Consider the following 12,737-nt stretch of genomic DNA (forward strand, 5'->3'; position numbering starts at 1 on the left):
GCCACATGCAATTAAAAGGGTATATCTTAAGTAAAAATGCACCCAGATTCCAGATAAAGTGGTTTCATTTGCCAAATCACAATAGCAGTGGTCATTTTGGCCATATCTTCACCTATATTTTCCCCGATCAGTCACTTTTTAGTTTTATTCTTATAAAACAGCATAAAAACATGAAATAATCTCATAAGCCTTATAAAAAGTGCGAGCGCGAAGCGCGAGCGATTTTTTTTTTTTTTTCATGTATTTTGTCCTGAAAATTTAATATTCTGGGCAATGTTATGTGTGATCCTGAACAAGATTCGTAATTATGTAACTAGATGGCTACTGCGAACGCCCAGCGCGGGCAGAAATTTGTATCAACTGTTCTATAGCATTATCGAAAAGGGACCTGTTAAGGACTGCTTACTGTTACCCACGAAGACGGTATAAATTTCAATAATGCGAGTGCGAAGCGCGAGCAAATTTTTTTGACATTTCGACCTAAAAAATGGTCTTTCCAAGCACTTTTTGTATTAATAAATGGGATAGGTATGTAACTAAACAATGTGAGCGCGAAGCGTGAGAGGAAAAAAATTGAGATTTAAGACCAAAAAGTGGGACACTCTATTCATATTTTGTAAATCATAGATAGGATATAGTTAATTGGGTATCATTAATAATCGGATCATGAAACTTGAGCAGACAATTATTGATATTCTGATGTGAAACTGGATAATTTAAGTACATTTTAAATAAAGAACATGCAAGCTATCGCGCATGTTTTAGATTTAGACCTAGAATCTGGGCATTCTGAATACATTTGTTTAATGAAGCAATATGCAATACACGTAGACAATAGGAACTTGGCACATCAAACAAGGTGACCACGCAACTTGAGCTTAAAAATGCTGATATGTAAAGTATAAAACGGACATTTTACAGCTAGAGCACTTAAATTTGTTAATGAAAAAAATATAATGAAAGCTCGATGTCCGAGCTAAAATATGTTTTGTATATTGACTTCAAAACTTGCTCCATATCAACCTATTATTGAGCAAGATATGAATCTCATCGAACAGGCAATTCTGGCGCGAAGCGCAAGCAGAAGTTTTAAATAGTAAATATGAAATATTTGTGTGTTTTTTGCAAGTCTTCCTTTAACATTGTTTCATTCACTCGTGTTCCTCTTATTTTTTCTGTCTTTTCCTTTTTTGTTTTCTTCTTTCTCCCTTTTTCCTTTTATTTTTTGCTCTGCCAATTTTTTCAGGGGGCACACCAAATCTCGGGGGGGGGGGGGCACGTGCCCCCCAGGCCAGGCTCGTCATTTGCTAGAACTGCGGTAGTTTGTTAATCAGTTCATGATTATTTACAAATGGATATTTCCTCAGCTGGATTTTGATTTATTTATCATTTCCTAGTTATGGTCACATTTTCCCCAGAATATGTAAAGAAAAAAGAAGATTTTGAAGGAGTCTACATCCAAAATTGCTTCCCATCAAACATGCAAAAGGAAACCATAAATCGAGTAATGTGTGTTGCTGCCCTCTATACGTTCGTTGATGCTGCTGGCCGGCCGGCCGTCCGAAAACCTTCGCCCAGTTTAGCTGCTGCCCAATCAAGAGTTCTTCGGAAAAAAGACTTAGGTAAACAATTTCTCGTTCTTTTCCAATATAAATTTGGCGAGACTTAACCTTCATAATCTGTCTGTTTTAGATTTAAAGCTTTAGAACAATAGTTTGAAGAATTTGCTGAAAATTTGGGTTCTGTGCCTCTAATCACTCGAGCTCGAGCGAGGTTCGTGCAGGCTCCTCTCCACTTCACTACCGGTAGCGTACCGCTAGCGGTAACGTATGCCGTGCCGTAGTAGAGTGAGTGCAGTGGAGCCTGAACGAACTTCGCTCGAGGTACGGTCCCCAAGTCTGCTCACCTAACAATTTGAGTTAAGATTTACTATGATTTTTTTTTATTACTTTACAAACTCTTTCAGATAATAATGTTTCTTATATTATTATGAGTAGGCCTATGTGTCCTAAAAATTTGAAAGAAATACCGGTATAGGATTTTCTTGGAAAAAACCTCGGGCACTCATTTTCAGATTGATTGGAAAAAAAATGGTACCCCATGTCTTCGCACTCAGTCACTTTGCACACGATTCGGGGATTTCGATGAGACAGGCTGCGTTTCAAGGCCATTACATGGAATGGCCAAAATATATTTTCTACCATTTCGAGTCAGATTTTTTAATGAATATCTGTCTAGAGTCTATGTATTGCATGTGTAAAGCTTGTGTTCTTGCTTATCTTCTTTTAGTTTTACTAGAATCGGGCAGATACGCGTGTGCGCAGACTTGGGGGAACTTGCCATATAGTTGTTCTGCTGAACTGCTTTGGCTCCACTCACCAAATACAGAGACCGAAGTTCTAACTTAGTCTTACTCTTAGCTCCAACGTTACAGCCACAGGGACTCAATGGCGATATGTTTATGTATTAAGTTCGGATAAAACAGGGAAATGAAGTTGCGCGACAGCCAAAGTTAGGCACTGTTTCCCCATTTTTGTACATTTTTTTAAAAAATAAAGTAAAGAAAAAAATCGAGCCCCGTCACGGGGGAATTGCATTGTTAACCCGTAATGGTGGCTGCACGATAGTGAGCTGTCTGGGTACGAGGTGTCTAGTGCCATGGACATGCATGGAGATCGTGACTGCATCGTGGACGCATGTATGGTGCGTTGGGTCGTGATCTCAATGGGTGATTTCGTGTTCGTTGTTGGTGTTGAGAGCGTAAAAAGACCGCTATACCGAGCTGGGTTCAGAGGAACGATACCAATTGCGCTATCGATAGCACCATGAAGTCATGCCGCTGCACTGCTAAATCATCTCAACAAAAAGTCTCAATGAAATCAGATAGTAATGCATTCAATTCTCATCGTACAGAATATACCACTGCTTTAATTCAAGAATTCGAAGAGTGAACATTATTCTTCATAAAAATATATATAGCTCAAATGATTTGTACTCATCTTAACTGTAAAAGCTAATAACAATAAAACGGTAGTCATAATAAAGTAAAAAAATTAAATATCAACAAGAAGTATTTTTCAGTTGAAAGAAAATATCACTTTAAACGAATGCAGGAGACTACCATCGTGAGCGGTTAAGCTTGAAATGATATTGGCCTGGTATAATCATAACCATTATTTACCTGTATCGAGAATTATCACATATGTAACAACGAAAACAGCAGTGATGAAAAATAAAATTTATTGTTAATGTGTTGCAATCATGGCTAATGATGGTAATAACAATATTAAAGGACAAGTCCACCCCAACAAAAACTTGATTTGAATAAAAAAGAGAAAAATTCAACAAGCATAACACTGAAAATTTCATCAAAATCGGATGTAAAATAAGAAAGTTATGACATTTTAAAGTTTCGCTTCATTTCACAAAACAGTTATATGCACATCTCGGTCGGTATGGAAATGAGGGAACTGATGACATCACTCACTCACTATTTCTTTTGTATTTTATTATATGAAATATGAAATATTTTGATTTTCTCGTCATTGTCATGTGAAACAAAGTTTCATTCCTCCCTGAACACGTGGAATTCCATTATTTTAACATTTTGTGCTTCTGGCAAGGAGGTCCTAATCATCAAATTCGTAAAAATTGAAATATTGTATAATTCAAACAATAAAAAACAAAAGAAATAGTGAGTGAGTGGCATCATCAACTCTCTCATTTGGATGTAACTGGCTCGTTCATATAACTATTTTGTTAAAAATAAGCGAAACTTTGAAATGTCATAACTTTCTTATTTTACATCCGATTTTGATGAAATTTTCAGCATTGTGCTTGTCTGATATTTCTCTATTGATTCAAATCAACATATTTCTGAGGTGGACTTGACCTTTAATGATAATGATAGTAATAATGATTATGATAAAGATTTAAAGTGATTTGACGACAGGAATAATGCTGACATATCTGAGATTTTGACAAGAATTTTCATAGCGAACTCTAAAGAATGAGAACAAGGTTGATTTCTATTCCATTAGGAATAGAAATCAACCTTGTTCTCATTTAGCTATCAGTGGCCAAAGTTACATTTTATTGTTCATTCTGCCATGCACTTATTAGTTTTTGTCTCGCCCACCAGAGGTGAAGGAGAGACTTAGGGATCCAAATGGTGTCCGTCCGTCGTCCGTCCTTCACAAATCTAATGACACATAACTCTACAACCGTAAGTCACTTTTCAACTAAACTTGGGTGGTAGATGGACTTGGAGGACCTGCATGTTATGCTGCAGTCGAAGGTCACATGGTAAGGTCAAAGGTCATTTTCAGGTCAACATTAAAGTTTACTAACTTTACTTGCAAGGCTCTTATGACAAGTGTTATTCCATCCCATTCATTTCACAATGAAGTTTTGATACAATTCTGTTGCGTGCCCTCGCAAATCATGATATTTTTGTTATTTTAATAAGTGGGCGAGACACAAAATCGCTTTTGCCTTGTTAAATCAGTTATCATTGTCTGTTACCAATCTTTTGCACTTTTCATTTTGTTTCAATAGGTCAGTCTTCACAATCATGTTTGAGATTTTGACAAAAATGAGACCACTTCTGTCATCTGCTTGCTGGTTGTGTCGCCACCATTCTCCAGTCCAAGGTAAGTTAGATTGACCTGTCTTCAACAGAGATTAAAAAATCCTGGATGAGGTAAATTTTATAAATATATATATATATATATATATATATATATATGTAAAATTTATCTTATCCATAGATATAGAAAGCTTTGGATCTAGCTCATGAAACATCGACATATTGGTAATCAATTATGAGTGATTGTTTTGCACATGTCTTAGGTCAGATGATCGTGGTCAAAGGTCCTTTTGTGTGAATGGTTTTGTTTTTTCTTCTGCGAATTATTATTCATTGGCTGTTTTCAGAGGCAGCACTGCTCCTATATTGAATTTCGTAATGCAGGCGAGACTGCCAGAGGCGTTCCACTAGTTACAGATTTGACAATAAGAACCCTTTTATTAGAACCACCAAATATTGAAACAATGATAATTACACATTTAAACTGGTTCAAGGAGGAATAAAACCTGATATCAAGGAAGAAATTGGATTATTCCATGCAATGAATACAAAAGAAATAGTGAGTGGATGATGTCATCAGGCCTCTTTGCATACCGACCAGGATGTGAATGTAACTTGCGTGAAAAGGCAAAACCTTGAAATGTCATAACTTTTTCATTTTACATCCGATTTTGATGAAATTTTCAGTGTTATGATTGTCTGATTTTTCTATTTCTATTCAAACCAACTTTTTGCTGGGGTGGTCTTGTTCATTAAAGAGAGTTTGTTACATAGTTGAGGGGCTTCATATTGAAATGCTCTTTGCCCATAGGAGAGTGTGGATAGATTAAGAGTGACAAACACTTTCTGTAACTTGAATGTACCTGCCTTTTGGGGTCAAACTCAATGAAAAGCTGTTGTAAGTAAGGAGGGGCCAATTTTTGCTGACATTTAAGTGCCACTACAAGAAGTTTGAATATCAAAGCGCAAGTCAGGATTTGTAAGCGGCTCCTATGTTTTCCTGGTTGAATTTATGCTCCACAGGATGTGGAGAATGTGCACACATTTTGTGCAGTTAAGACTGACTGAATGCAGTAACTAGGGTGTAAGTGCGATCTAAATATCAATGTGTAGGATATAATTTATATCCAGTTGTGATGATTCTTCCCACAACTAGGAAGTTTAATTAGTATAGTATAAATGAATAAGATTCGTATACACATTATATCCTGTTATTTCTTCCCCCAAACTACAGGAATATCTTTCTTTGGATCAATAGCCAGCTCATTACAGGGCTCTATATTCCAGCCCACCCTTCAAACAGTGCGAAGCATCACCATCAATCAGCTCCATAGAAGAGGACCGCTGCGCAAGAAACCCAACCCCAATAAGACATTTGCAATGGACAAGCGACCCCAAATGAAGGGGGTGGTACTGAAGACCTTGATTCGTAAGCCGAAGAAACCCAATTCAGCCAACAGGAAGTGCGCCAAGGTGAGGCTCAGCAATGGTCGAGAGGTAGTGGCCTTTATCCCAGGAGAAGGCCATAATCTTCAAGAACATAACATTGTCTTGGTGGAAGGTGGCAGGACGCAAGACTTGCCTGGTGTCAAACATACCGTCATCAGGGGAAAATATGACTGTGGACATGTCGTCAAGAGGAAATGAACTATGGATTCATTGTAAAACAATGTTTCGCACCATGTTGGATCAAGTTGAGCTTCATCAGAAAGATCAACAGTGATATGTCGGGTACATCTTGACAGTTCCCGGGCCTGCAGTGAAGGTTATTTTATACATCGTGTTCTTATTGTTAACATCGAATGCAGTATGTATTGGGTCTTCCAACCTTGGAAATGGAAACATCAATTTATTCAAGATGAGACTCATTGCAGAATTATTAATGTATGAGAAGTTATGTGAGGGGGTGTATGTTCATTTCACAAAAATTGCAATATCATCCGTCACATGTTATAATTGATCGAGAACCTATATCTATAATAATGGTAATGAAATAATAAAGGTGTTATTTTATAAAGTGCACACGCTGTCGAAATACGCTCATGTTGCTAGCCCAGCAACACTCCCTTCAGGTGCCCTAAACAATTTTATTACTGTTTTTATTATTATTTTTTGTTTCCTTAGCTAGTTTCATGTACATGTATTTTTCATGTTACTTGTTTTATTTCACTATTCCACCTCTTTTTTTTTTAATAAGAAGGGGGTTGAAACATACATAATGAAAAATAAAATTTGAAAAAAAGGCCCAAGGAGTTTTTCTATGTTCAACATGGGACTTTACAAATGTTTGTTATAATTAGTGATATAGCTATTTCTATATCATAAAATTGCACAAAATTAGGGTTTTCCCCCATGCAAAATGTAATAACTTAAATACTAATCATTGGATTTGCGTGACATTTTGAGGAAATGTGTATCTTGAAGAGTACAGCAAAATAGTGATAGTTTTGTGCATGGTACCGGCCCACAGGTGGAGTAGGGTGCATGTATAAAATTCTTATCTTAATTTCCCATTATCTGATCTCTTGTTTAATCCATGATTTCTACGATTCTACTCTGAATATTTCTTAAACCCATCATTAATTCATTACAAAGAAGTCAGAGAAATAAGATAATCTATCAAATATCTATCAAATCACCCCCTGTGTTGTGGAATCATAACCATAGGAAATTAATTTGTTGAACTGAAAAATCATTATTTTCAAAGTCATGACTCTGAATGACCATATTTTGCTCACGCTTAAACAAATATTTCTGTAGATCAGCTCACAAGCTTTCCAAAAATATACAGTTTGTTGGGGTTCAGGTACTTAGTAAGAATCCTGTGCTTTATTATACACCCGTAGTCATTTCTGCATGGTAATACTAATAGGACAACTGGCACCTTAATAAGATATACAAAGAAAAAATATGTACATGTCAACATATTTTATAGCTCTTAATTTAGAAAATACAAAAAGCAGTACTTGGAATGCAATTTTGTATCACTGTCCATAATTCATACATCCTCAGGGACCTAGTGCCATCCTGCTTGCTGCTCCATTCACTGACAATTTACAGATGAAACCTGGGGGGCATTTCCTTCCGACAAGTTGTCAGATCTGACAATTTTCCTGGATTCTGATTTGTTGAGAAGCACTGTTACTAATACTATAGTAACTGTCGGATAAAACAGGACTTGTCGGATAAAACGTCTGACAAGTCCTTTCATGAAACGCTCCCCTGATGAGCTCTTTACATGTATACAAGCATATTTTATTTCATCTAAATCTGGGTTAAGTTTTCGAAGGCATTATGCTGAACAAAGAGGTCTTGAGATGCACTTTAAAGGTGTCATGCACTTTAATGCTGCAAAGTGACTGAGGAAGTTTATTCTTGGTTGCAGCATGTGAGAAGGACATATCCCCCATGAATGTCGCATATGAGAATGTAACTTGTGGATCTTAAAGTATGATTCGGGTTGTATGCAGGGGCGGAAATCCCAGGGGGGACGTGTCCCCCTTACTCAAAATAGTAGGGGGGACACAATATCAAATGCCCCCCTACTATTTGTGGTGTTTTATGATGGTAAGAAATACATCATTAAAAATCGAAATAAAACATTTTTAGGACGAGATGACCTTACTTTTGGGATAACCCTTTTTTTTGCTTGTCAAATTTATTTTCTTCGAAATGACCTTAAATATGGGGTGATATCCTTTTTTTTTATTGTCAAATTTTCCAGCCTATTGTCCCCCTACCTTTTGGGAGGGATTTCTGCCCCTGGTTATATGTATAAGTAGTGTGTCTTTAATGTAATGTGGGGACATCCCATGAATGGTTTGATGGACAAGTGACATGAGCTTAAAATTAACTCTCTTGTTAAGAGGTGATCGGTGCATTGAAAACTATATTATATTCTATGAATATTCATGATTATTCATAAGTGTCTGAATAAATAAACCCTGTTTCGTACCATTTATGTTAATTAGCCCTCTGTGCCAGATGAGCTTTTGCTGTTGCGTGCCGTCCATCTGTCATCTGTCCACAATTTCAAAATTCTTCTTTGTCATGTCAAGTCTGATTTCAATTCTGTTTGCTTTATATGATAGCACTAGGTGGGGGATTCAAAACTTCTACACAGAATTTTGAAACTCATTAAATATGCTAATTTATGCACATTTTTCAAAATGCTTCTTTATTTGTTGATCAATTTTGATTTTTTTTTCTTCAATCTGGTACAATGTACAATGTTTGTAATTATTTGTTTTACCCAAGCATATCTGAGATAATGCTGAACCACAAAATACAGCATGAAAATATTCATGGGCATCAGTGCTGAGGATTTATGTTTTTCTGGGGGGTGGCATCTATTGTTGCACCCCCCCCCCCTAAAAATAGACAATCCTCTGCGCTGATGCCAAAGACAATACTTGGTAACTGCTTTGCAATAATCTGTAAATGTATGTTTAAAAATTCCTATATTTCATTGTTAACAAGTGAAAAGGGACAAAATATAAATACAAAAATACCACACATAATTGTTTGTATTATTATAATAGTAGTGTGATAATTCAAACCAAAAGAGCATTGATCAAAGAAAGAGAGGGAAAGAGAGAGAGGAGAAGGTAGTGAGAGCGGGACACCCATGTGAATTTAAAAATCCAAAACCATTTCTTGTTACAGTACAAATGTGGTTTATTATATATACATACATTGGATATCCAATGTTTTTATTGCAAAAAAGTGCTCAGTAAATCAATTATTTATATCGTTAAAAAAAAGCAATCTTCAAATAGTAATATATTTATACCCTTCCTGTTCAAGGTTACATTGCTTCGAATGTCTTTTGTTTAGGTTTAAATCTACATTAAAAGCTCACGTCGTGCTTGGCGCTCTAAATTTGTGTTCTTTTGTAAAAAACGACCGGAATACCACAAGTTTTCAACTTGTGCTTTGCACTCGCATCAGCTGTTTACTCTGATACCTATCCTGTCCATGATTACCAAAAAAGAAATACTTAGAATGTTCGTTTTCCCGTAGGAGTATCAAAATTTTGCACTTGCATGACTTATTTGATAATACTCATTTTGTTCATGATTGCAAGAAGTGCTTAGAATATCCCGTTTTCAGGACAGAAAATACAAATTTTAGCTCTCGCTTCACGCTCACATTATTTGATTGGTGAGATATGAATTATACAGTGCGTCCCAGAAAAAAAAGAAACCGAGATAAAGCGAAGATTTATCAAAACTTAATCACAAGTACAATAGACAGACAAATGACCTACCGGTGTAAAGCTTAGAATCTCCTCTTTCATCTGATATTACTTAGACTATTCCCATTCACGCATGAGTGAGCAAAAACAATTTGAAGAAAGGGTACCAAAAACTCATTTGGCGGGGGTATCTGAATTTCCAAAAGAAAATCACATGCCAAAAAATTTCAATATGTACTCTTTTATTTGATACCTTAATCACAAAAAATGGTCAAATAAAAAAGTTATGTTCCCTCGAAACAATGCTTGTTGGTGGTTGGTGTTGGAGCTAAGTTGGCGCTCTTCAATCTGGTAGATTATCTGCGCCAGGTCGTTTCCGAGTTTATTAGTTCCCTCGAAACAAATGCTTGTATTTTCATAATTTTATTAAATAAACGCGTTTTCACCAGTTGCCCACAGAAGCTATCGCATGGTTAACAAAAGACTTAATGCATGGCTGATCGTCAACAAAAAGGAGTGTCAAGTGAGTTTGAACGCTAGCCTGTAGAACCTCTTAATTTTATGAAATTATTGAAATTCAAGCCTTATTTCAAATAACCATAACTTTGTTATTTCTTTACCATTTTCTGCAATGGAGGTATCAAATTAAAGAGCATATACTGAACTTTTTGAAAATGAGGTTTTATTTTTGAAACCCAAATACAACCCACCAAATTACTTTTTGGTATCTCCTCTTCAAATTGTTTTTGCTCACTCATGCGTGAATGAGAAAACAATCTAAGAGTAATTTCAGATGAAATAGGAGATTCTAAGCTTTACTCTGGTAGGCCATTTGTCTATTTAATGTGTGGCTAAGTTACAATAAATCTCGGTTTCGTTTTTTTTGTGGGACGCACTGTATAGTATTAAGATATTCATTCTAGTCTATGAGTTACTGCAATAATCGTATTTAAAAAAAAATCGGCTCGCGCTACATGCCCGCATGAATTGTTTAATTGTACATGACTACCAATGGTGCTTTCAATGAGTTTTCAGAACAGAAAATCAAAATTTTCATCTCTCGCGATTCGCGCACGCATTATTTGATTGGTGGGATATGTATACTTTTCATAATATATCATCTCGGCACGCATCGATTGTTGAGTTATGTACACATTCTGTTAATGATTTCAAAACATTCTTTGAATGTCAAGCTTTCCTTTTTTTCTTTTTTTTTTGCATGAGTTTCTGCATTTCATTCATAAATCAATAACAAACGAAAAAAAACTTAATACAATAACAATGACATAAATGAGTACATTTTTGCGTGACAATCGAAGAGATAATGTATAAGACTGAAAACTGCATAGATATAGCGTGTGAAATAATAAGTTGGGTAAAAATGCAAGGGCCAGCTACAATAAGCAGGTAACTGCTTGAAACAATAGCAATCATGTCTGAAAGTCAAATATTTTCAGCTCGCGCTCCGCGCTTGCATGAATAATTTAGGTATAATCCCATCCTGTTCATGGTTACAATGTTTTAGGATTAAATATAACTATCGAACATCAGCTCGCGCTTAGCGCTATAATGCTACAATGTTCTTATAAAAAACAGGCTTGAACTGTCAACTTTTTAGGTCTGAATGTAATAAAAATCCACTCGATTAATTGTTTGATTAGATACCCATCCTATTTATCTAGTTTTCGACCAGAATCTTACAAAATTTCATCTCGCGCTTCGCGCTCGCATTATTTGATTTGTGAGATGGATATTCTGTTCACGAGTCACTGCAAATAGTCATCAATTGATCTGTTTTTTCAATGTTTACATTTCATGTTTACATGACCTGTACCTCTCTTTTTATGACTTTCTATCCAAATATTATCTTCCTATTTCTTTCTCTTTTTTCCCCTCCCCTTTTCAATGCTTGAAATCATAGGGGCATCGCGGCGCACCGACATTGAAATCAAGGTACACATGGATTAGTCGTTTTTCTGTTTGTGTCATGAAGAGGCGGGAGGAAATAAAATTTTCTGGGTTTTTTCTCCATTTCATTTCCGAAACCATAAATAACATCGCAATATGTTCTTGGATCTATGTCTTGTTTTTGCACAGCAAAGACCTAAAATCGTTTTCTGTCATGAATATTAAAGAGCGCCTCCTACTGTCAATAAAATGTTTAAGCATCATAGTGCACCATCTTATGGAAGCTTAAAAGTGCCACCGAGATGTTGAGATAATTATCTCGGGAAGTCGACATCCTGATAGCAAAGGATAAGATGACGAGATCCCAGATCTCATCATGTCGACATCTTTAAGAAGAGATGATGAGATGACAAGATCCTGGATCTCATCATGTCAACATCTTTAAGAAGAGATGATGAGATGACAAGATCCCGGATTTCATCATGTTGACATCTTGTAGAAGAGATGATGAGATGACAAGATCCCGGATCTCATCATGTTGACATCTTTTGGAAGAGATGTTGAGATGACAAGATCCCAGATCTCATCATGTTGACATCTTTTAGGAGAGGTGTTGAGATGACAAGATCCCGGATCTCATCATGTTGACATCTTGTAGAAGAGATGTTGAGATGACAAGATCTCGGATCTCATCATGTTGACTTCTTTTAGAAGAGATGTTGAGATGACAAGATCCCGGGATCTCGTCATGTCGTCATCTTTTAGTAGAGATGATGAGATGACAAGATCTCGGATCTCGTCATGTCGACATCTTTTAGAAGAAATGGTCAGATGACAAGATCTTCGATCCATGATCATGTCATCTAATCATCTCTTCTACAAGATGTCGACATGAAGAGATCCGAGATCTTGTCATCTCATCATCTCTACTAAAAGATGACGACATGACGAGATCCCGGGATCTTGTCATCTCAACATCTCTTCTTAAAGATGTAGACATGACGAGATCCAAGATCTTGTCATCTCATCATCTCTTCTAAAAGA

The 12,737-nt window shown here is 36.2% G+C and overlaps 1 protein-coding gene across 1 annotated transcript; it reads left to right on the top strand.

The window, feature by feature from the left end:
* Positions 1-1,540: 1,540 nt before the first annotated feature.
* On the top strand, positions 1,541-6,744 carry LOC121418231 (28S ribosomal protein S12, mitochondrial-like). The gene is made up of 3 exons (XM_041611977.1): positions 1,541-1,622; positions 4,558-4,652; positions 5,823-6,744. Exons 2-3 carry the CDS (start codon positions 4,574-4,576, stop codon positions 6,233-6,235), a joined length of 492 nt encoding a protein of 163 aa, XP_041467911.1. The 5' UTR covers positions 1,541-1,622; positions 4,558-4,573; the 3' UTR covers positions 6,236-6,744.
* The last annotated feature ends 5,993 nt before the right edge of the window (positions 6,745-12,737 follow it).

Source organism: Lytechinus variegatus, chromosome 7, assembly GCF_018143015.1.
Source record: "Lytechinus variegatus isolate NC3 chromosome 7, Lvar_3.0, whole genome shotgun sequence".
NCBI classification, from domain to species: domain Eukaryota; kingdom Metazoa; phylum Echinodermata; class Echinoidea; order Temnopleuroida; family Toxopneustidae; genus Lytechinus; species Lytechinus variegatus.